Source organism: Pleurodeles waltl, chromosome 3_1 (assembly GCF_031143425.1).
Source record: "Pleurodeles waltl isolate 20211129_DDA chromosome 3_1, aPleWal1.hap1.20221129, whole genome shotgun sequence".
Lineage (NCBI taxonomy): Eukaryota > Metazoa > Chordata > Amphibia > Caudata > Salamandridae > Pleurodeles > Pleurodeles waltl.
In genome coordinates, this window is record NC_090440.1 from 833743110 (window position 1) to 833767242 (window position 24133).

Below are 24133 nucleotides of genomic sequence, written 5' to 3' on the forward strand. Positions count from 1 at the left end.
CTTGCCTTACAATTTGGTATTTTTTGTTGCATAATCTTGGCAGCCCTGACAAGGGTACAGCTCTTCAGAGTGGTTTAGGGCCTCACATAATGAGGAAGAAATCCATATTTCACAGGGAACTGTAAAATATTCTCCACATTTTACAGTTCTCAGTAAATGTGAGTTGTATATCACTAAAGCCATTGCATTTTGTGCAATAAAAGAACCTCAATGTGTGAGATATAATATTTTATGAAGATCACACGTTTTGGTGTTTGTATTGTAATATACATGTAATTGTAATATATTTACATAACATCTATCTATCTATCTATCTATCTATCTATCTATCTATCTATCTATCTATCTATCTATCTATCTATCTATCTAGATTACAGCAAAATTGACTTAATATTAACACTTTTTACTGCCCCACAGACTGTACATAACCATTAGTCTACAGAGGAAAGCAACCCTCCCAATAGTCGAAAGATCTCTTTAATCTCATTTTAACTTGCAGTACAAAGGTAAACCCTTGCATCCTGGTAATGTTAAAATAGCATTTGGTAAAACAAATACACATGGAAATATGGTGTGGCATAAACCTTATATGCAGATGCATAGAGTATAATGTGCTAATTATCACCTTTGTTGAGAGTAGGGAGGGCATTGTGATTCCGTTGAATATATAATTCAGTTGAGGCCTCTTCTCTCTTGTGGCGTGGCCCTTCCTCACACTCCAGATGGGTACTGTAGGGAGGGCGATGAGTCATGAGAGGTGGTTCATGACCCCAGGAACATATTTTAGAAGCTTACAATAAATACTGTTTGTTTTATTTTATTAAAACAGATATTGGTTAACTGTCTGCACACGGTCAAATGCAGAGATAGGGGCAGCAAGGGTCTAGAGCAGTGGTACCCAACCTGTGGTCCGGGGACCCCTGGGGGTCCGTGAAGCCTCCTCAGGGGGTCCACAACTGCTTGGAAAATTGAATAATATTACCAGATTAGGTCCCCACCTTTCAGCAATGACTCAGTGGGGGGGTCCCCAGATTCCCAAAAAGATACAGTGGGGGTCCCCGGTCTCCAATAATGATAAAGTGGGGGTCCCCAGAAGTCAAAAGGTTGGGAACCACTGGTCTAGAGCTAATTATGAGCTCCGTCTAATGGCATAATGAGTCTATGCTTCTATATTTACCTATATATACTTTGCTTCACAATACTTTGCTAGTCTATATTTTGATTACAATATTTTTGCAGAACAATATTTAAAGGTCAACATTCTGCCACTGCAGCGGTCTAATTTACTGACCTGATATGGCTGAGCTGGCCCTGCTGGGGCGGAAATTTTTATCTGTCGATTAGAAGGGTTGTATGTTGTAAGGGTCTACATCAGTGAGTCATCTGGTTCGCTCAGTGCATTTCTAGTTACCAGGGAAATGGTCATGCGAAAACCACATTGCTAAATCATAAATAAGCACTTGCCTCAGGTGGAAAAATATTTCAATGCAGTTTGTGGAAGGCATGTACGGTTATGAAATGCTACGTGCATACTTTTTTCAAAGCAAAAATTCCGTAACAGACACTAATCAATTGCATCTTCTGGTATTAAAAATGTGTGCTGGCGCTGAATTAAATAGGATTTTCCGATCGAGAACTCCCCTGGCGCTATTGATTTTTGAAACAGTACTTGTGAGCACATCAACAATTTTAAAATGTATAGGCTGGTCACAGTATTAAACACATATTCATAAAAGCCATAATTTCACCTTATTGTGCGCATTATTAAAAAACAACTGAGAACATGTCTATGGATTGTAAACTCCCATAAATACTGTAACTTAATGTGCTTTAAATCCTTTCTTTTTATTTTCTTTGTAAACAGTTTGAATTGTTTGCTGTCATTTTCCAGTGCAGCAGAATGATGTAAACATGTCAACACATGTCAACTGGGTTTTTGCATTGAAAAAGATCTAAAGAAAACATTCAGTACACCTTCCTCTAACCATTTGTAGTGAATCCTAGTTCATTTTAATGGGATAACAGGAGTTAACTTAGCCTCTGGCTTGCAGACTCGTGCCCCCGTCACCTAGTGACTTTTAACCTACTTAGCTTGCTCTGTCTTAGCCCATTTAATTATTTAATTCTTCTAAGATGGCTGCCTTGTTTATAGTTAGGCCACTTGTTATGCTTTGCATTATCAGTGTCACCGCGCTAAGGCGTCAAGATCAAGCAACAAAGACAAACAAACAGTAGGTGTTCACACTTAGGGATTTTCCCTCTCTATATTTTCGAGGGATTGTTTATATTAATTGCCGTCCCAATCATGTCTGTTATCTATTGTTTGGGAACAAACCTACGTCAGGGGTCCTTGTAGATCTATATAAATACATCACACTTTAGACAGATAATCAGAGGGATTCCGACCAGAGGGCATCACCACCATCGCTGATATCGATGCTGCACGTCGTCTTGACGCTGACCCAGTCTTTGTGTCCCTACGGAGTCTGAGATGAGACCTCATTCCAAGGAAACAAGGGTTGTGGGCTCCTCTCATGGACATGGCATTGGCAGATTAGGTTTAGCAAACCCAGCTCTCCTTTAGGTAGGAGGTTAGGCCTCTCACATTAGGGTATTAGGGCATATTACATCTCATATGTCTTTCTTATGCATTGCAAGATGGTGGGGGTCTTTGTAATAATGACTCTCATCTTTACAATTCTGTTCCTTGCATTATTCATTATCCTAATCATTGCAGCCCATGCAACTTATCGCAAATTGCAGTTATGTTAAATAAAAACTATTGAAACTTTACTGCATCTTTGTCATTGCCTGCGTTTGAATGAGACATGGTAAATCTGTGAGAAAGGGGTAATCTCCGTTTAACCACAACACTCCCTGAGATGTCTTATTCTCGAGTCCATGCGTAAAGGCTGCCACAAATCACCTTTTACTATTGTGTTTCTGGTGAGGTGCTGCTAGTATGCCGGTAAGCTTGGGACAACTGTTGCGACTTGTTGTAGGATGGACATAGTCGCCTACAAGCAAAAGTACTGTCATCCTTTAACCAACAGTCTTGCCTGGAGCAAGAGTCAAAACTACGACACATTCACATAACAGGAAAGATCTTAATAAAACGACTACGGGCCATATATTCAAAAGTTTTTTAGGGTCGCACCCATGCTGAATTGCAGCCAATTTGTGACAGCAAAAAAGCATTTTTCAAAGCATAAATGCCAAATTGCGATTCGGTAGCTTGATACTGAATCACAATTTGGTTTGGTGATTCATTATTTGGAAGGGGTGTGTTTAGGGCGTCCCTTCCAACTACTGAATCCCAGTTGGATTTAATAATGTATTGCAGCTGAATTACAGTTGCAAAATATTAATTTGTACTGAGTACAACAAGGTAATGGTAACCATTCCCAAATGCAAAGGGTCCCCAACGAACCCCTTCCCCTTTGAGAATGTAAACAAAAATATTTTTCAAGAACTGAACTTAAAAGTTTCGTTTTCTATATTTTAAAGGAATCATATTTTACTTTCGGGAAAATGGGCTGCACTAAAAACATAAAGATTGCTTCATAAAGATTACTCATAAAAAGCAATTTTAGCCATGTGATGCTATCATTCCTAATGGATAACAAACTGCAACCTACTTCATTAGTATTCATGAGGTAGGTTAATTTGCGACCCTCTAGGAATGCCATTCAATGGTTGCAAGTTTTCTTACTTTAGAAATTGTGATTCCCTAATTTTGATTTGGGTGAGCTTCTCAATAAGGAAATCACAATTCCTAATTTTTGTACCTCTGGCCCTAGGAAACCAGAGGCCTCCATTTTTTAACAGATACGTACAGCTAAAAAAAAGAATGAAATCAGACAGCAAGTGCAAACCTTCCTATGGTGCACACAGCCCTTTCATTATTGTGTTCACCTAATTTAACTTGGAACTAAAAGTCCAAACTTGTGGAAATTTTATTGATTTTCTAAGACATGGATTATTTATTTGGATTAACTGGCATTAATTCAGAATATTATAATTTTGAGCATTTCATTTTTCCGTTTATAAACTATGTGCAGGGATGATTATATTTTATTTATTTATATTAATTTGTTTAGAATGTCAGGTTTTGTGCATTGGAGTTTTATTTTAGTTGCACACTTTAATGAAGAATGGAATAATAGCAAAATACTTTGAGGACTAGAGAAAAAATAATGTTCCTACATTCTCACATACTCTCACTAAGCTCAACACTTTATTCGAGAACCACGAACACAAATAGCACTATTTTGCAAAACTACCATATATTTTCATTTTGTTTCTGCTGTTTTTTCAGATATATGTTTAACTTATGCCACGTCCTCACTATGCAATGAGAATATTGAATATTTCCAGGACGTACTTACTAACAGTCGGATTTTCAACTTAATTGAGTATTCCTGTGAATTATAATTAAAGTAAATGTTTCCTACATGATACTATAGATGTGCTTAATACAACACCTATATTTCGATAGCAGCATGTTGAGAAACTGTGTACACTGTAGCCACACCCCAAGATGGTTTTGTCTTCCCACAAAATGTGGAAGATATAGGCTCTCTTGTGTTTCTGAAGCTCCCTGTTTATTTCTTCAAAATGTGAGCCTCAATATTTCTCTATAAACCCTTTGACTAATGCATTTGGCCAAGCAGAAATATTGGAACTTAGCACATTCTTCCCATTCTGACCAGGTTGAGAAATTGCCAGATTTGGGTGTAGAGATTCTGTTTACCAGAAATAAGGTGTGTGACTGCTGTCGTGACACATAAATCAGGCTATTGTATTTGTCCCCAGAGTGGGGAGAAATTCTCATGAGCTGGTTCCAAATCTGGGCTGACAAATATGCTTTAAAAAAGAAGCAGGAGCTCCAGTGAAGAAGGCAAGTTTGAGTGGGTATCAGGGAACATGAAAGACAGGAGCTGGTGTGGCAAGTGTTTGTGCTCCTCTCATGCTATGAAATACGGCTGGGAGGGTGTTGGGCCTGACTCCTGGCTATTGGCAGCCTGAGCAATATGATTTTACCAACTATATTTTCTAGCCTGTAAAATAGGGTCTGGGGTTCTTGCACCCTGAATATCCAGATGTGGGAACATTGGGCTGGTTATAATTGGGCAGCGTTATTTCCCATTTGGGATAATCGTTTCACCCATCATGTAACTGGGGTCTTTGGGTCAACTACAAGCAGTTTCCCTACAACTATCTGATAGGTAGAGGTTTCGGGTTCATGGGGCCCATAGTACTCTTGTTTTCGAGTTTAGTCAATTTTCAAGCATTTCCATGTTTGGTGAAACCCCTTCGAAAATTTAGGCTGGCACTACAAATCCTGACAAATCCTGTAGCAATGAGGAAGAGCACCAGTGGCTGCCTTGCGTTGTCAGCAGGAACCTGAACCTTGACGAATATGTTACTATAGGAGAGGTTCACCACGGTGTGTTTGCGTGGCATAACATCCTAATAATATAGGCAGAAGATGGTAGACTGACTGGTAAATCCTACTCTTACCTTGCATGCACTTGAGGTGTGCATGAGTGACTGACTTTAGGGGCACCTGTACTGCCCTGATGAAGGACCGAGACCCTCTTATGAGGAATTCAAATGAGGCCGAAAGAAGTTGGCAATTATACTTTGATGTGATGTTTGAGACGTCAGCTCTTGGTAGCACCCTTACTTTTTAATCCAATTAAGTGTCCCCTATAATAAAGGAAATCTTTGTGTTTGCAGGGGTGTTGTTTAGGATAAACTGGACCCCACTCATGACCAGAACAGTGATCTTCTGATCTCCCTCCCCAGTGAGGTTGAGACCACTGTGTTGGTATCATCTTAACACTTTGGGTCGAACTGGTCGATGATGAAGCGCATCACTAAAGAGTGGGTGAGGCCTTACCGGCCAATATCTTCCAACTTTGTCATGGTAACTATCCTGTAGCACAGAAGTGCCCATTTATCCCTGATACAATACTGGAAGATAATTCCTGCCATCTCATTTGTGTGATAAAAATACTGTAGCAAATCTGCAATAGTATCCACAGAATTCCATAATCTCTGGAGTTCACTGGACACTGTTCCAGCTTTGAAGGACTTTGATTTTTGATGGGTCAACAATGTTGACTTCTGTTGACAAGATCTAATCAACCTACTTCGTGTTGCTCCAGCAAAATTGCTGCTTGTCTAGTGAACATTTGTCTGGCAAGTTATCATGTATTTTATGGTACAAAAGACAATGCTTGGTGGAAAAAATATTTTACCACATTATGAAAGCAAGATTCTGGATAAGGTAATGTGTGACAAGAATGTTTGTGCATTTTTGTTGTGTGACATTTTGTTGCTGTGTTGATATGTTCTGTTTTTGTTTAGACTAGTGTTGCATTACTGCAATATGAAATTGTTGTGTTTTACTGTGTTGTTTGTTTTATTCTGTTTTCACTGTTATGTCGGGCTGTGTTGTATTATATTGCAATTGTGTTGTTATTTTGCTTTGTGTATGTTACTGTGGTATGTTTCATTATGTACTTTGGATATGTGCTAACAACCTATTTAAAAAAGGAGTTAATTGTTATGTTCTAGCATTTTGTCAGGTAAAAATTTTTTATCTAAGTGCACCAGCATTCGTAAGAGATTCATGTCTCCTATATTTCCTATTTATAGTTTGAAGGGTCATGGGGCTCTTGATATACCCTTGGGTATACAGTTAAATTTGAATTCCAGAGACATATGAAACAGTTTCCCAATGCCTTGTGCAGTCATTGGGATCTGATGGTAATCAATGTGTTAATCTACACAGTAGCAGGCATACACGGTGACGTCAGACACTACAACAACAGAATTCAATTGATAGTGGGACAGTTGGTAAAGACGCTATGCACAATGTTCTACATTGGATACTAAAGTTGGAAAATGTTTAATCAGGCAGCATAATGCGGTTACACTTCACTATTGCTTTAATATTGAAAATTGTGATTTAGCTAATTGATGTAATGATGAACTTCAGGGGAAGAGACCAAGTGAAACACATGTTGTCTAGAACTATTTGGAAGAGGAGCTATAATCAAAAATAAAAGAAGAGCTTGAATAAAGACACTTTGCATTCTTCAGTGTGTATTAAAGGAAAATGGACTAATGTGTGAAACTTAGAACAAAAACCTGTTGGCTGCCTGTTTAGTATTCCAAGGCATCAGCCACTCTGGGCATTGTGCACTGGTCTGTCATGGTTCTGCGGTTATTCCCAAGGCCACAGCATGTCATTGTTTTTCTTTCTGCAAACAACAATTGAAGGAGCATTGTTGGAAAATGGGTTATTGGTAAGGGCAGGTAGGTACCTACACTTAGCAATAGGCCACTAACCTCCACTAAGGTCCAGTTAGGTCTCAGTAAATTAACCCCAGCTCAACCCTTGGTAGCTTGGCAACGAGCGTCAAGGCTTAACTTAGGAGACAGAGTGTAAAGCATTCAAATATCACAAAACAGTATTTAAATAAAACACAGGAAACAGTTTAAAAATCCAAAACCAATTTATAAAAATAGAATATATTTTTATCTTTAAAATGACACCAAAACGAATAAAATTGGATAAGGGGAACTGGAGATATGAATTTTTAAAGAATTATTATTTTTCTAGCGCTTAGAAACAAAAAGCGCCAATCGGGTCATCTGGTTGCACCTCGACCGGGGCAAAGTCAAAGTTTCAGGCCGACCGCGATGGAGCCCTGCTCGGCTACAAGTCGCGGGAGGCCTCGGTTAAAAAGTTACCTTCTGACTTAGTCTTTATTTTGAAGATTTTCTTCAGCGGGACGAACCTGCCAGTTGAATCCGACCTCCTGGAGCCCTTCTCCGGATACGCGATGCTGGATTCCTCGGTGGAGATTTTTACCTTCGGACTTAGTCATTTTTTCGAGGTGAAAATCCTTCGACCGGGGTAAACCTGGATCTTGATCTGACGTCCATGGAGCCCTTCTCGGATACGATGGCTGGGAGGTCCCGGTCAACTTTTTACCTTCGGACTTAGTCTCCTTTTCTGAGATTTTTCTTTACCGGGACGAACCACCAAATCAGGCCAGGTCGCGGTTGAGGCAAGCCGGCTAGAATTTCCACGGCGGGTCGGTCCCTCTCTGGAGCTTTTTTACAAAAATTCTCAAATCTTCTCCAAACTTCTGGGGCTTCTCCCAGATGTCTTTTTAAGGTTCTTTTGGGGTCCACAGCTCACCCCAAGGGTCCAGAAGTTCTGAGATGGTCCTTGGGGGGTGCGGACTACAACTCCCAGAATGCACCTGGCGCAAACTCCTTTTTGGCCACTGGACAGTGGTCAGCTGGTCGCGTTCTTCAGGAGTTGGTGCAGGGGACTCTGGATAGCAATTTTTCACCTGTAGCAAACAGGGAGTCCCTCCTTGAACCAGTTGAAGCCAGGCAAAGTCCTTCTTGTGGTGAAGCCCAAGTGTACAGCTGGTGCAGTCCTTCTGAGTGCAGGTTCCAGGTGCAGGCCAGGGGTCCAGCAGGGCAGTCCTTCTTCTCCGTTGGTTCTTCCTTGTTGGAATCTGATGGGGATCTGAAGTGTGGGTGCAGGTCTGCCACTTTTATCCTTGCTCCTGGGTGAAAAGCAGGGGGGTCCTGGTTCTCCAATCAGGTGCAGGGTCATTCCCCCTGTGATGACCACTTCCTGGGAATGTGGCAAAAATCAATCCCAGGAGGCAACATTCTCTAAAAATCCATCATGGCTGAATCTGATTTTTGGAGGTTACATCTGGCTGAGCCCAGCCACTGGTGTGGCTAAAAATCATAAACACACCCCTCTCCTGCCCTCTCCTAATCTAATCAAGGGGGCACCTAGTTGTCTGGGGTTGCAGGATGTGGGGGTGTTGCTGGTTGCTCCAAATGTCCTTCTCTGTCTTTGAAGACCAGTTTGGCAGCCCTCCCCCTTCCTGCCTCACCATCTGCTGAGGGGAGATTCCCTCCCACAGGCACATTCCTTTGTGGGAAGCCAGGCCACTTCACACCTCATCAAGGCAGCTTGGCCAAGCTTGCTAGAGCTGGCCAATCAGAGCACAGCAGCAAAAACAATGCAGGGCTGAAATGGGCAACTTTTCAGGTAAAGTTTAAAACTCTTTTCCTGAACAAGATATATTAAATCCCACAACTGGAAGTTGTGGGATTTATTACAACAATTAATTTGATACCAAACTCTTGGTATGCATCATTTAAGGTGACTTTAAAAATTAAAATAAAGTCTCCCCATTCTAGCCTATGAAGGCCATTTACTACAATGAGGGAAAAACGAATTTGGCAGTTTTTACCTCACCAGGGCTTATAAAACTATTTTTATAAGGTCCCTGCTTATAGTTACATGGCACCCAGCCCTAGGGGCACATAGGGCACACCTTAGGGGTGACTTATATGAAAAAATAAGGTAGTTTAAGACTTTGGAACTACTTTTAATTTCAAAGTCGAATTTGCATATAACTTTAATTTAAAAGCAGCCAGCAAGGCAGGCCTGCCTTTAAAATGACACTGGGCACCTCAGCAGTGCACCTATGGGTGCACTACCTATGCTGTGGTCCCTAAACCTACATGCCCTACCATATACTAGGGACTTATAGGTAGGTTAATTTAGCCAATTATAATTAGCCTAATTTGCATATCCATTTTACACAGAGCACTGGCCCTGGGACTGGTAAGCAGTACCCAGGGCACAGCCAAGAGTCAGTAACCACCAGTATGTGTCCAAAAGGTGTGGGGGTGACCAGGGCAAAAAGGAGGACTTTCCTACAAGCATAAGGACATCTTTACTCTTCAAAACCTCCAGTATTCCTGCAAAGTGTTGAAGGTAGAGAAGACAATAGCCATAACCAGTCATTTGACTCAGCTTCTTCTTCTGTGCTAATTATTCTGAGTCTCCACAATTCATGTTATTGGGGTCCACATTTTGAGAATTACATTGTACATTGGCATAGTGGGGTGGAGATCCAATAAATGTCAGCAATCTTTGTCACTTTAAACAGAATGATCCAATAGTTAGTGGAATTGATCATTTGAACTTGAGTAATTCACCATCATCTTCCTTTGGGATGTATGTAGGCCTGCTGTACTGGGATACTTCCCAGTAAAGAACTTCCGACAAGCAGCCAAGACTAATTCAGTTCTGACAGGAAAACCCTTCTCCAAACTATTTTCAGCATCTCGGAGGCAAGTTTATCAGGTTTCAAGCATCACAATCTGACAATTTACACTAGTCTAACTGGCATGAGGCAAGCTTCTTCTTCATGTTTCATGTGTGCTGGTTGATGCAGTGGTGCATCGTCAGAGTAGTGGTATGCTGACTGAAATCTTGAAATCTTCCTGCATACTCTTCTCGAGCTACCCAACATGTTGCAATCAGTTCGAAAGACAAGGAGATTCTTGTCCAATCATCTTTGATCTTAGCTACACAGATAGGAACATACTGTTTGGCATGCTTTCTAGCCATCTCTTGAAGGAGGCAAATCTTCACATTGAGAAGATCAATTTAGCTTGAGGTGCTCTCTCTCATGCTGAAGAGAGACAATCGTTCTAGGATCTCCAAGGTTTTAGGTGCCTTTGGTAGAAAGGGAAACAAGGGTGACTTGGCTACCACTTTCCAGCAGCCCAGTTGTCTTTTGCCCCTCCACTCATATTGGCACATCTTCCTACCCTCCAATTATTCGATCTGCAATTCTGGATTATCCTGGGATGAAATGGCCTTTTTGCATATTTTAAGTCTCTTATTTCCTTGATGCGCATGGTAGTCTTTGGCTGAATCTCTTTGGTGCTTTTTGACTCCTTGTGTGCTAATTGCAGAAAGTCAATGGCTATCTATGATTGTTTTATGGAGTTTGTTTTCCTACACTCCTCAGTTGGATAAAACGTCAGCTGCCAAATGGAACTACTTTCAAAGTCTTTTTCCCCATGGGATAAAAGAACTTCTTTCAACATGTAACACTCACTCTTGGTGAGTTTTCACATGGCCTTCTTCAGGGGATGGTGGAATGCTCCTCCCAAAGAGCTTATGTTAGCACTAGCAGCAAGTGCACTGCCTCAATTGATACCACCTCAAAACTTGTGTCCACAGCTTCCAGCTGGCTAAATGATACCAAATCCCTTGCATGGAATAATATTAGGGTCAAACACCTTGCCTCACGTCATAATGACATGTCAGGTGGATTTTGCAGTCTGTAAAATGAGTCTGGTGTTCTTGTGCATAGAAAATCCAAATGCAGGAACATTGGCATGGTTATAATTGGGCATCGTGATTTTCCACTCTGGAATAGCACTCCACCGATCTTATAATTGTCTTTCGTCAACCTCAGGCAACCACCATCTGATAGGCGGGCACATCCATTTGCAGTTCAGCACACGTTCCTGTGATCTTAATACTTCTCAGCTCCTCCTTTGATGGATCAACTATTTGTAGAATGTCAGGGTTGCAACCTGCTGTGTTCACTCTTTTTTTAGCAAACATTTGCCAATTGCATTATCAATCTGATGTGTTCCATCTTTGTATCCTACAATAGCTAATGGTGATAACATGGTGGAACTTTCCTTGTTTTATAGGGTCACTTGTTTGTGCTGCAGATTCAGGGTCAAATGTCACAAGGAAGTATGAACAGTGCCTCCAATGTGAAATACTCCTGAACCACCTGGCAGGTTAGGAGAATGAGACCTGGTAGTGGTCCCATGTGCATGAGGCTCCTGTGGCATTAGTCAACATGTCTTCACATTATTACCTGGAAATAAAGAGACTTTAAAGGTAATTCTCCTCATGAGACACCTACGACTGAGGGGTTTAGGGAGAAGGAAAACAGTCATGATATAATGCAACATAAGTAAACCTGTGCGGAGACCCGTACCTGTGGAATCTGCCTGGCACGCCAATACTATTCTTTAAATACATTTCAGTAAAAGTGTAATATACTGCACCTTAAGCTGTGAAATAAGAACTGTGCCCTTGGGATATACAGCATTGAGCAGGTGCTGTCCTGATTCAAACGGCATTGAACAAACAGTGACAAGCTGTAGATTATTAACACAGGCAACGGTTTCAGATCTAAACTCAATAATAGTCAGTTTTGGAGTGCACATGCTTGTGGCTCCACTTTTAGAGAAGCAAAGCTCCCTTTAGACCTAATGCACTCACGCAAAGTGGTTAACTTGAGTGGCTTTCCTCTCATCTGCAAGAGGTTAAGCACTTGCAGATCATCTGCAGGGATGATCTTTACTTCATGTGCTTTCTTTCGCTCTCTGGTTTACGCGCTGCGTGGAGATTTTCCCTCCAGTAATCAGACTGTCTCTGTACAGCCACATTTATCAGGTTCAGTGCAGCACAAAATCCTTCACATTTGTCACATACTTAAATGTCTGTTTAACAGAGTTCAGCTCTAGTCATACTCTCACCAGAGACATTTTTCATGGATTGACATGGTTGAAATGCTGGTAGGGATGTGGCGTCATCCACACTGTCTTGCCTTTACAGTTCAGATAACCTTAAACTAATCCAACTAGATATTCTCAAATTGAAAAGAATTTGACTAAGACAATATGCATTTTTAGGTACATTTGGTTTTTGGTGCAGGATAGGTCAAAAGACACTTCAAGGTGTTCATTTCAACACGGTGGAGATTTATGTCATATTACAATCTTGAGCTTTCGTCAGGGCCAGTCCGAGGTGTTTTTAGGGCCCAGAGCAGAAACGGGAAATTGCAAAGCACCTCTAATTTACATACAACATGGCATGCCAGGAAGTGACATTATTTGACCCTTCATCCTCTTTTGCTATATTAAAATGATCTTTGCAGCCGCAGCTTCCATGGGCACCAGTGAAATGTATAATAACATGAATAAATAAAACGCTTTATTAAAATAAATACCTATATCCTGTAGCTTGATCAAGTGGCTATGCATTGCATTAATCTTACTAGACAGGAAAGCTACCTCAGGGCCCTTTTTCCGAGAGACCGATGGTGCCAGAGCAAAGTCACTCACAGTGAAGAGGGAGGGTAATACTTTAAAACCTTGCTTTTTCATAACTCTACATAGGAGAATTTCTTGTTTTAAAACACTATACCATGGGCTAAAAGTGACGTTGTAAGAATGAAAGACTAAGCCAGTCGTGAAGGATTCAAACTCTTAACTTTCAAGATATTACGTCTCATCAATAGTTTTTTTAAGCAGGCGAGGAGAACATAGAGGACCCCACAGGACGCGGTGCCGAGGGGGATACCTTCCAGAAAACAGCGGGCACCCATTTATACAAACAAGGAACAAACAATACTGGAGACAAACAATGAAGTTCCAGTTTTTTTTCTATCACTGATTAAGATGGCTAAATCTACCAATTCTCTTCTCTGGAAAGGTCTGGCATATGTCTCAAGTACTAATGTCTGTAGATTTGAGTTGTAACAAGACACTGTACCTTTCTTCAGAAAGGTTCTCTTAAAAACCTTTTTTGACAATACAGAAAGGCAAGACACTAGAGAGTTTATTGTCTCAGGCCTTTCACTTCCCTCTACCTTCACACCAACTTTAGAACAGTTAGGCCGAGGGAGCTATATTTGAAACAGTACTATTAAATAAGCTCAGGGATCCCCAGATCTTGAGGCACAAGGACAGACAGCCCAGGAGGCATTATCAACAAACAAAAATATTACTGTCAAGAACTGTGATAAAGGAGTGGGAGTGTGTTAATAGACACCGAGAAATATGTGAACAGAATGAAAATTATGTTAATGAACACCGAGCACTATACAAAAATAACCAGTGATCTCTAAGAAAACACAGAAGCTAACTTATAAAGCCTTGAATCAAGGGCTTATGGGCCTCATTTCGACTTCGGCAGATGGTTAGAACTGTCCGCTGAACTTCTGACAGGGAAGTTGCCACCATACTGGCTACTTCCCTGCTGGACTTATTTAGAATTTTCTGCTGGGCTTGCGGGAATCGAGGTTTTGACCCGCCAGCCTAGCAGGAAACAGGCAGCAGCATTGTTGCCGGCTTGTAATCAAGCTGGTGGCAATGCTGCCATCACAAGGTGCTCCAGCCCCATCACAATGTTCACTCTCTGCACAGCAGACAGTGAACACTGCGATGGTGATGAGCAGGGGGACTCCTGCACTGCCCATGCCAAGTGCATGTGCAGTGTAGGTTCCCCCCCCATAGCCCTCTGCACCTATTCCCCACCAGCCTTTCCATGGCGGTAAAACCACCATGAAAAGGCTGGCGGAGAACAAGGTCATAATCAGCAGGGCGAAGCAGTATGCAACGCTGCCCTGGTTGATTGCGATCTCCCCCACCGCCAGCCCATCGAGATCATGGATCCCGGCGGTGCTGGAGGTCTAACCGCCAGGGTCTTAATGTGGCGGTCGGAATGCCACAGCAGCGGCAGTCATGACCGCTACCCCTATTATGGCGGTCTCAAGACTTCCAGCTTCATAATGAGGCCCAATATGTTAAAAAAGAACATGGTTTTCTCTATACTAGTAATCCTCGGATGGCTAGCATATACAATGTACCTAAAAAGCATAAGAACCAGCTGGATCCTGCATTATGACTGCAAATCGCTCAGTTAGTAAGCCTTTATCAAAATATGTGGACTCATTTTTGCATCCAGCTCTACCCCATATTAAGTCAAACATTAAAGATACTGGACACATGATATCTACATTAGAAGGTTCCAACTATAACAAACATAGCGAGATCTTAGGGACTATGGACATAGAAGCGCTTTATAGTAATATCCCATATTAGGCAGCCATTAATGTGGTGGAACTTTTTATGCATGAGTATTTGATCAAAGCCCTGAGTGCATGTATTGTGGAATGCCTCAAGACTGTGTTACAGGTAAATGTTTTTGAATTTGGTAGTGATTTGTTTTTGCAGAATAAATGCATAAGCATGGGGGGCTATTTGTGCCCCCGGTATAGTCAATATCTTCATGAGTCAATTTAAAGACAAATATATAAACAAATAGGTGGCCCATTATTCTTAATCTGTCAAACATTGGTCACAATTTATTGATGATATTTTCTTTAAATGGGGGGCTGATCAGGAACCTTAGTTGTAATTTATGTAATGGACCATTTAATGTCACCCTAATCTCCGATTCACACCAAATATGAGTTGGGATAGGGTGAAGTTTTTGGACATCTGGATCAAACATAGAGAAGGTGTTAGAAATTGGGTATCTAGTTGTAAGGGGTGTGCACCCTGTCCAAGTAGGGGCCACAATCCTAGTCAGGGTAAGTCAGATATACACTTTAAATTAACTTGTGCTCACCCTCTAGTAGCTTGGCACAGAGCAGTCAGGCTTCACATAAGAGGTACTGTGCAAAGAATTTGTGCAATACACACAAACACACAGACACATAGAGTAACACAATAAAAACACCACACAATGTACCACACAAGTTTAGAGCAATAGAGAATATTTATCTGTGTAAAACAAGACCAAAATTACAAAAATCCGATCAGTAGAAGTTGAGATATTACTTTTTCAAGATTAAAACAAAAATAGTGCTTACAAGTCACTAGTGGTCAAAAGGTTATTTGAGGTTGCATGGGACCGGTGCAAATCCAAAGTTCAGTCTGACCGTGATGGAGGGTAGGCCAGCTAGAGAACCCATGGAGGGTCAGCTGAAACAGTACTTTTGATGGAGCAAAGCGTCAACTTAGAGGGCACGATGCGTCAGTTCTGATCTATGCAGTTTGGCAGATGTGCCATCATAAAGCCTCACAGTCGTGTCCCACATAGAACTCAGTTGAAGTGAATTTGATGCATCATCACCGAGCAGTGCAGAGTGTCGTCATCGGTCCATGCTGGCTGAGAATCCGCTGTCGTCAAACAGCCTCCGTGTCGGCATCAAAGGAGTGATGCAGCAGAATTTCTCACACACTTGAGGCAATGCATTGGTTTTTGTAGAAATCAGCTGCATGATCCACTGCTGAGGGCCAGGATTGGAGGGGACACCTCAGGCACCTCACAGATGGCAGAGTTCAGCAGCACCAGGAGAGTTTCTGGTAGTCTTCGATGTCCTTGAGACTGCAGAAAAACAAGGGATAAGCCGGCAAGCCCTTGGAGTCACTCTGGGTTCAGCAGGATTGGGCCCAGTCCTTGTCCTCAGCACAGCAGAGATCAGCAGGCAGCAGGGTAGCTCAGCAAAGCAGGGAGGCAGTTCTTTGGAACAGTCGGTCCAGGCAAAGTGTCACTCCTTACAGCACAGCAATCTTTACACCAACAGAGCTCTTCCCAAGTCCAAGAAGTATACTAATTTGGTGGGATCAGAGACCCAGTACTTATGCCCAAATGTGCCTTTGATGTGGAGGTCATATCAAAGTAGTTCTTTGAAGTGCATAGAGATCCTTTCTTCCTGGCCCAGGCTCCAGACTACCAGTCTATGGTAATTAAGCCTTTGTGTGGGGACAAGCACTTCCTTATTGAAGTGTAAGTGTTAGCTCCCCTCCACCCTTCCAGCTCAGGAAGGCCCTCTGAATGAGATGAATGCAGAGGACTCCTTTGGCACACCCACCCTTCCTGTGTTTGTGGCTGTCTAGGGGAAATGCACAAAGTGTAGATGTCACCTAGCCCGCACGTGTATTAGAGACAGAGTGCAAGATACACAGAGCAGTAAGAGCAGAGACATGCCCACATTTTAAACATGGCATTTCTAAAGTTGTAATTGTTGGAAATGGCCCTTTTTGCAGGGTCATCCCCAGACTTTTTCTCTTCCTCCTTTTCATTTTATGACCTTGTTTTTGTTGGATTTAGAGTTCTGTGCACTTTATCATGCTAACCAGTGCTAAATTGCTTATGCTCTCCCTTTAAAATGTGGTACTTTTGGCTTAGCCACAATTGGCGTAGTTAATTTACTTGTAAGCCCCTAGCAAAGTGTACTACAGGTTCCCAGGGCCTGTAAGTTAAATGCTACTAGTGGGCCTATAGCAGAAATTGTGGCACACGATACAGTAGTGCTGTACACATGTCTTAGGCCTGCATTATGCAACACAGATAGAAAGAGTAATATGCGTCCTAGGATTGTTTTTGTGCAGGAAGGTGCCCATTCCTGCATATAGCAATCCTGTGTGCAACACAGGCATGCATGCACCATGTTGTAAGGGTGTCTGCATTGGTGCTAGGCAGCCAAAAGGGTGTCAGTGCATGGGAAAGGACAGGAATAGGCCATATTGTGATAAATACAGCATATTACTGCCCTTTCAATGTCATGCAGTGCACCATAACAAGGGGACTTGCTGAGCTGCACCATGTGACTTGGACATAAATATGCCCTAGTATGGAAGACTATGGGAATAATCTAGATGTAACAAGACGAGTATAAGGGGCATATTTATGAGAGCTTCGAGTCATGCTAACACCATGCAACGTGGTACATGCGTGACACAAACCTCTTAGTCAGATTTTTTTTGTACTTCCTGCACAAAAACAATTCTGCATGCAATGCAGTCACTATTGAACCATTGTGCAGGGGTGTCTACATTGGCGCTAAGTAGCCCATTGTGCACCAGCACAGGGAGAAAGGACAAGAATTCACTACATGCCTTAAATACGGCACATTCCTGCACTTTCCCAGTGATGCAGCGCAACAAGATGACATGCTGCCCTGTACTGCGCCACTTTGCCATAAATATGGCCCATTATCTTAGCCGCTATATTACTAGATCGTCATTTAGTTGCGGCTCATGGCATACAAAAGGGGTAGGGCAGTCCAGGTGGAGGAGGAGTTCAATTAAAAATAAAAAAATAAAACCACTTACCTGCGCTGCCGCCGCCTGTCCATCCTCTCCTCCTACTTTTCTGCAGGCACAGGCTCCCAGCCTGCCCTGCGCCAATCCTGACACTGCATAGAGCAGTGTCAGGATTGGCTGGGAGTGCCTGGCCAGGGCGCTCCCAGGCAGACTGCGAGCTGGTACAGGCTCTCTCCAGCCCGGCCACTGTGTAACTGGGCTAGAGAGAGCCCAATGCGCATGTGTCTTTGGGCGGCCCAAGATGGCCGACCAAATACACATGTGCTTTGAGGGGGAGTGCTGTGCACTCCCCCTCACTGTTTGTCACACCAGAGGCCCCGCCCATTTTTTTTAAAAACGGTAATAAACACAGTTTAATAAAGACAGTTTAATATTGTTTTTCGGGAAAAGGTTTACACCCTAATGGAGAAGCCTCCCCTGACGTCATTGTGGGTTAGGAAAGATTCATGTTATGATTGTACTGGAACCATTCAAAACATACTGACCTGAAGAATCAGTAGAAGTAATGGCATAAAAAAAATATGAACAATCTGTGTGACTTTATGTTTTATTTCCTATATACAAAGCTAAATATTTACTGGATCAACCATTTTGCTAATCTGGAACCTAAGAGTTTTCCGTAAAACCATCTGTGTTCAATTTACATTTTTTCTCTCAATTATACATCTTCATAACCATACAAAACGATTGAAACTATTAAATGACTTTTAAGGAATTGAGTCCACATTGTAATCTTTCATACCTTACAAATACACTAGCATTTTCCCCAACCTATCCCCTAGTTGCTCTAGCGCTGCCTGCAAAATTTCTCATGCTCTATTATAGCTTCTCCTTACCATTAATTATCCCAGGTTACTCCTCAGTTGTTTTCATAATCTGTTTTCTGGTCTGTCTTGTCTACTTTTGTAGTGTTTTTTTTTGTGAATTGTGATTTTTTTCAAGCTGTTCGAGGAAAAGGATATGCCTCATTGTTTTAATTTACCAAATTTGAGGTTCACAAGCCTGGAGGTTTCATGATGGTGTTTTTCATTTTATATTTTCTCCGAAATGAGGTACAGGTTTTAGCTTGCCGAGCTACAGGTTGGTTAGGTTATAATTTTCATACACAACGTGTGTAATGATTCATACTGTTCCTTACTGCACCTTTATTGGATTCAGGCAATTAAAATGCTGCGTGAACCAGATGATAATCGAGAAATGTAAGATATTGTCATGGGTTTCTCTTAATGGAAAGTCTTACCCCACATATTTCACTTTGCAATCGCTTCCTTGACAATGTAATTTTCAGAAGAGATGAAAACAAATATAAAATGCGATTTGACTGTGACATAGAATCAATATGTGTTTTACACTCTCGTACCTGAGTTCCACGTCCACCTCTGTTTCTTTTTCAGGACTGTACAAACACAAACATCGAAGATACGTCACAATGCGTAAATAAAGTTATAGCAAGTTAGCAGATGGCAATTCAAGTTAATTTAGTGTTCGATAAGTTAATTTAGTGTTCGATAAGTAAAGAACAATTCTCATTACCCTAAAATCCTATATGTGTAGCTGTCTTCCAATTCCTATTTTTTACTGGACAAAAACAAAATAGCTCTATAAATACAGTGGTCTGATCACTACCCTATTACGATCTCTATCACCTGTCACAGAAATTGAGCCAGCCACTCTCTGAGTACCTCCATCTACTGTTCATTAAAAGGCAACATTATTAATGACATGATTAAAATACCCAAGAAGTAGGTTAACATAAGCCTGGTATGTGAGTCATATTCCCCTCTATTAATTGAACGTCTGCCATCTCTTTCTGACAATATTTTCCCTTTGTGGACACCTGATAGGTGTGCAAAAGATAAACTCAGCTATAAACATATGTTTACAGTTGAATTTACTTTTACGAACTGGGCCCTCTGTGGTTTTGCTAAATAAATTATGCTGAGATAGCAATATTGTTTGCATCTACCAATTATGTATTTGTTCAAAATTAGCAAGTTCTTGATCCCATATGATCATCTTTCATAGCTTTTTGCTATATTGCTATAATGATTTCAGGGTTCACACATCTGTTTTACTCCATCATGGCTGCAAAGCATCTTAAGTTTGGCCTAGAACAGTGGTTCTTAACCTCTGATCCAGCGACCCCTGGGGTTCAGCGAAACCTAATTAGGGGGTCCTCGACTGCTTACAAAATTGACTATTTTTACCAGTTAATTAAAATGTGTATGAATAAAGAATATAAAAAAGGAAGCAAACAGTACAATTGGTCATTTTAAAACGTTCTGTAAATGTGAAGGAATTTACAAATGGAGGCAAAAAATTTAGTATGCTCATTCTAATTTGTGGGAGTAGTACTAGTGCATCAAATAGAATAAGGTATGGATGATGGGTGGCATCAGTTGAATTTAGAAAAGCTCTAAGCTTCTCATTAACATTAGAATAGAATTTAGATTTTTATTTTTGTGAATTAATATATTTCACAATCTGTGTATTTGTTTCATGAATGCTTATTTCTGTATTTTCGTGTGATTTGTTTTGCTCTTCAAATCATCAAAAATGCTTAGACCGGGGTCGGCTTCCAGTAATGACTCGGTGGGAAGAGGGGGGTTTCTCCAGATTTCAATCCTAATTTAAGTGGAGGTTCCAGTAGTGATTGAGGGGGAGCACATAAGTCAGATGTTTAAGAACCACTGGCCTAGAACATCCAAGAGGAACAGCAGGTGACTTTGGTTGCTTTACTGAAGAGATGTTCTGGAGGGAGATGGCTATAACATCAAACTAATGATGTCACCTGGCAGGGTACAGTAAACTCTTTTTGAAGGTGAGTAGATCAGAATGTTCCATGCGTCTCCATAAGTGCAACCCTGCAACCATTAGGCATACACAGTAGACACGTTCCAGTGCTCAGTACTTTAAGTGAAAAACCAGGCCTCTTCCAAAACAGCAGTTTTCAGGTGAGATAGTACATTCTGTTTTAGCCAGAAGGGTTCTTTCAGTTAGTAACCACGTTGGTGCTGATTCATGTTACATTGCGTTAAGTATTTTAGGCTTTGCCCTGTCTTGCCTGGAATGGCCGTCTGCCAGATGGGTGGCATGTTTGAGCATATAGCGAGGAGATATACTCAGTCCCGCACAGGGTGATAAAGACTCCCTTCTGCATTTGGTATTCTACGTAGTGAGCAAAACTACTTCGTCTAAATCTTCACTAACACGTGCATTGTAATTTTGGGACTAAAACATACCTGACATCTTCTCCAGTTTCGCTGTCCGGAACAGTGCTGAATGAGGAAAAGAACACCAGATATTGGTTACTTAACCAAGCGTGGCACCCTGCTCCTGAATTATTTCAGATATCTGGCACAGATGTCTATGTCACCTGTCACGCAGTGTGCTAACAGTCAAGTCATATTACTTTGTATAAAAGATGTAAATAGAACACATAAACTAGAACGATCTGTCCTCACAATCACTAAAGATAAAAGCGGATTTGTTTGGCCCTAAATGGTATTTGTCACAGAAGCAAGGCGTCCGAAAACAACATCTGCTCCCTCAACAGCAAATGTACCTGTTACTATTATGTTAACAAAAGTAGCAGCTGTACGCTGCCTGCTGCCCATTTTTCCCTCTTAGTCAGCCCATTAGGGCATGAGAGTGTGAGGCTGAAGCTGATGATGTTTACAGAGTACACACACTCACACTCACATGCGCGTGAAGTGATGCATGACTCTTGCAGTAACACAGTTTTCGCCTGCAAAAAGGTATACTTGAACTGAAGCAGCTAAAAATGCCACGTTTCGACTTTCTGAACTCAGGTCCAGATTTACTACTGCTTAGTACTGGCACATGCAAAGTTAGAAAAGTTAGCAAATTTTAAAGAAGAGAACATTTGTCTTTTTCCATATGGCTGCTTCAAAGAGGCATTATGTTTGGCACAAAAGCCCTGTCTACAAACATTAGTGTGCATCGAAAACCACGGGTTGGCGCATATATCACCTTGGTACAGCCCCTGGATGCGCAAAAATGCTTCAAAAGCTTTTACCCATTCTGAGTCTCTAGGTGTTGATACATAGGGGCCTTATGGCCAGATGTACTATCATTAGGAATAGCAATTTGCGCCCCATTAGGAATCGCAGCCATCCCAGGATCTGTGATTGCTTTTTAATAAAGCAAGATATATATTTTTTAAATACAGCCCCTTTTCCCTAAAGGAAAACGGGAGGCATTAAAAAAAGAAAACAAAAACTTAGCAGTTTCTTTTTTGAAGACTAAGTGGTCCGTGGGACCACCGTCTGCTCTTACAAAATATATTTACTTGCATTCTCAAAGAGGAAGGGGTCCCTTGGCGACCCCTTCCTCTTTGTGAATAGGTTATCATCAATTTAAAACTGTGGTCAAAAATTACTGTGGTGCTATCGGAATTTGGTCTCAAACAGTAATAAATGCTATACCGATTCAGTATTTGGAAGGTAAACAGGCCTTTTCCAAATACAAAATCACAAAAGCAAAATGTGATTCGATATCAAGTTACCGAATTATACTTTGTCTATTGTACATTGGCAAAAGCATTTCTCCGGTTGCAAGCAGCCCAATGGGCCATTTACAACTGGAAAAATGCTTTGTACATCTAGCTCACAATGCTTAAAAGATAGGCACTGCATTGTGTTAGATGTCTATGCTTTCCAAAAAGCTAGGGTATATCGTATAACTAAATTACAATATAATACGTTGGAAGATTAATCAATATCAATAAGATTTATCAATAGGTATACATAATACCTAGGCCCACTGATTACAATGATGTCACCAGGTATGGAAATATCTCCTTTCAGTAAGCCTTTCCTAATACATCACTGTTAGTTATGGGCAATGTGTTCAAGAGTGGTCAACTTTGCTGCCATCCCTCAAAAACGTTAACAATTACACTTGATTAACACTATCTCTATAGAAAGTACTTTTTGATGAAGGAGTTATCTGTGTTTTGGGTTTTTCAATTAAAAACCATTACTTATTGTGACATTAAATTATAAAATTGGATTTCGCTGAGATCGCTCACTGCATACTATAGAAGCAGACTCTGGAGTGCGATGGAGTGATGCCCAGGAGTCCACAGCACCAAAACGTTTAGGGACACAGAGGAGGCAAACATCTGCTGAAGGAGCCAAGAAAGGCTCCTGGTGCAAAAGATGATGACTATTCCAAGAGATTTACAACTTCTTTGCAAAATTCAATCCAGCTAAAGAGAGAAATGGCCTGATTTAGAATTCGGCCAACAGGTACTCTGTCACGAACGTGAAGGTCTTGTCCTGATGGTCGTATTACAAGTGCATTAGGATATAGTGCACTTGTAATAAGGTGGATGCAATATCGATCACGCTTGTGATGGATTATTCCTCCACCAAACTCTAAATCAGACATAAAGTGCTCTTGTGACCCTGCTAACTTGTGAGTTAATGATAAATGCAACTTTTTTAGGCAGAAGCAAATTGAGGCAGTCAATGAAAATGATAATAGATGGCCTGTTTTTTTATTTGTCAGATTGTATACTCCACCAGGATCATTGCGGATATTCCGTTTGCCACATTAAAAGTGCTACATAATGCATTTGTAATAGAGCAGACGTGATATCTGGTAAGGTTCGTCATAGTATCCTATCTACCAAACTGTAAATCAGGTCCACAGTGAGAAAAGCAAAAAATGAGGGTGAGGAATGCCACTGTATATTGGTATATCTTTATTTCTAATAAAATGCTTACATAGTGGACTTGCTGGATAACAGACATCCTAAGCCAGTGCTTAGCTCACGTAGTTGTCTTATTGGAGTGCACAGCAAAACATGAAATGGTAAGATGAGTTCATTTTAATAGATGTATGGTGAATTGTCCTTCCCTATGTCACACAGCTTTAGAAGGGTACTTGAAATATAATAATCAGTAAAGTATACGGGGAACATTGATTTTCAGCTAGCTGTTCACCGCCCACTCACTAACTCATCTCGCCACCAGGGCACATATCATTTAAAAAACATGTCTTTTGTGATCCATATTTTTTAAAGAGTAAGCTCATTTTTCTTCTATTATATCACATCAAAATAAAGGCAAACTAAGAAACAAACCAAGTAAAAAGAAGATGAACATATCATTCACTACTTCCATGCCCCTCTTTCTCGACCATGTCATACCAATTTAAGGTGAGCCCCCACTTCAATACCAGAATACAGAGCAATTATGGGGTGTATGATGCCAGCCTTTCCTTGCTGGGACAGTAAAGATGGTGTCATTCCTAGCATGCTCCTGTTGTGTTTTCTGTCTCTTTGGGGCATGTTTGTAGAATAACAGGTAGAGGTGAGCTTTGATCT

The 24133-nt window shown here is 41.1% G+C and overlaps 1 protein-coding gene across 3 annotated transcripts in view; it reads right to left on the reverse strand.

Annotated features, from left to right (window-relative positions):
- ABCC8 (ATP binding cassette subfamily C member 8) overlaps positions 1–24133 on the reverse strand; it is an 848693-nt gene that overhangs the window by 407746 nt on the left and 416814 nt on the right. For all 3 annotated transcript variants that reach the window (XM_069223742.1, XM_069223743.1, XM_069223745.1), the window contains 2 exons: positions 21021–21056; positions 19139–19174 (listed from right to left, as the gene is read on the reverse strand). In XM_069223742.1, the coding sequence (XP_069079843.1) occupies positions 19139–19174; positions 21021–21056 (72 nt within the window). The remainder of the gene's footprint in view (positions 1–19138; positions 19175–21020; positions 21057–24133) is intronic.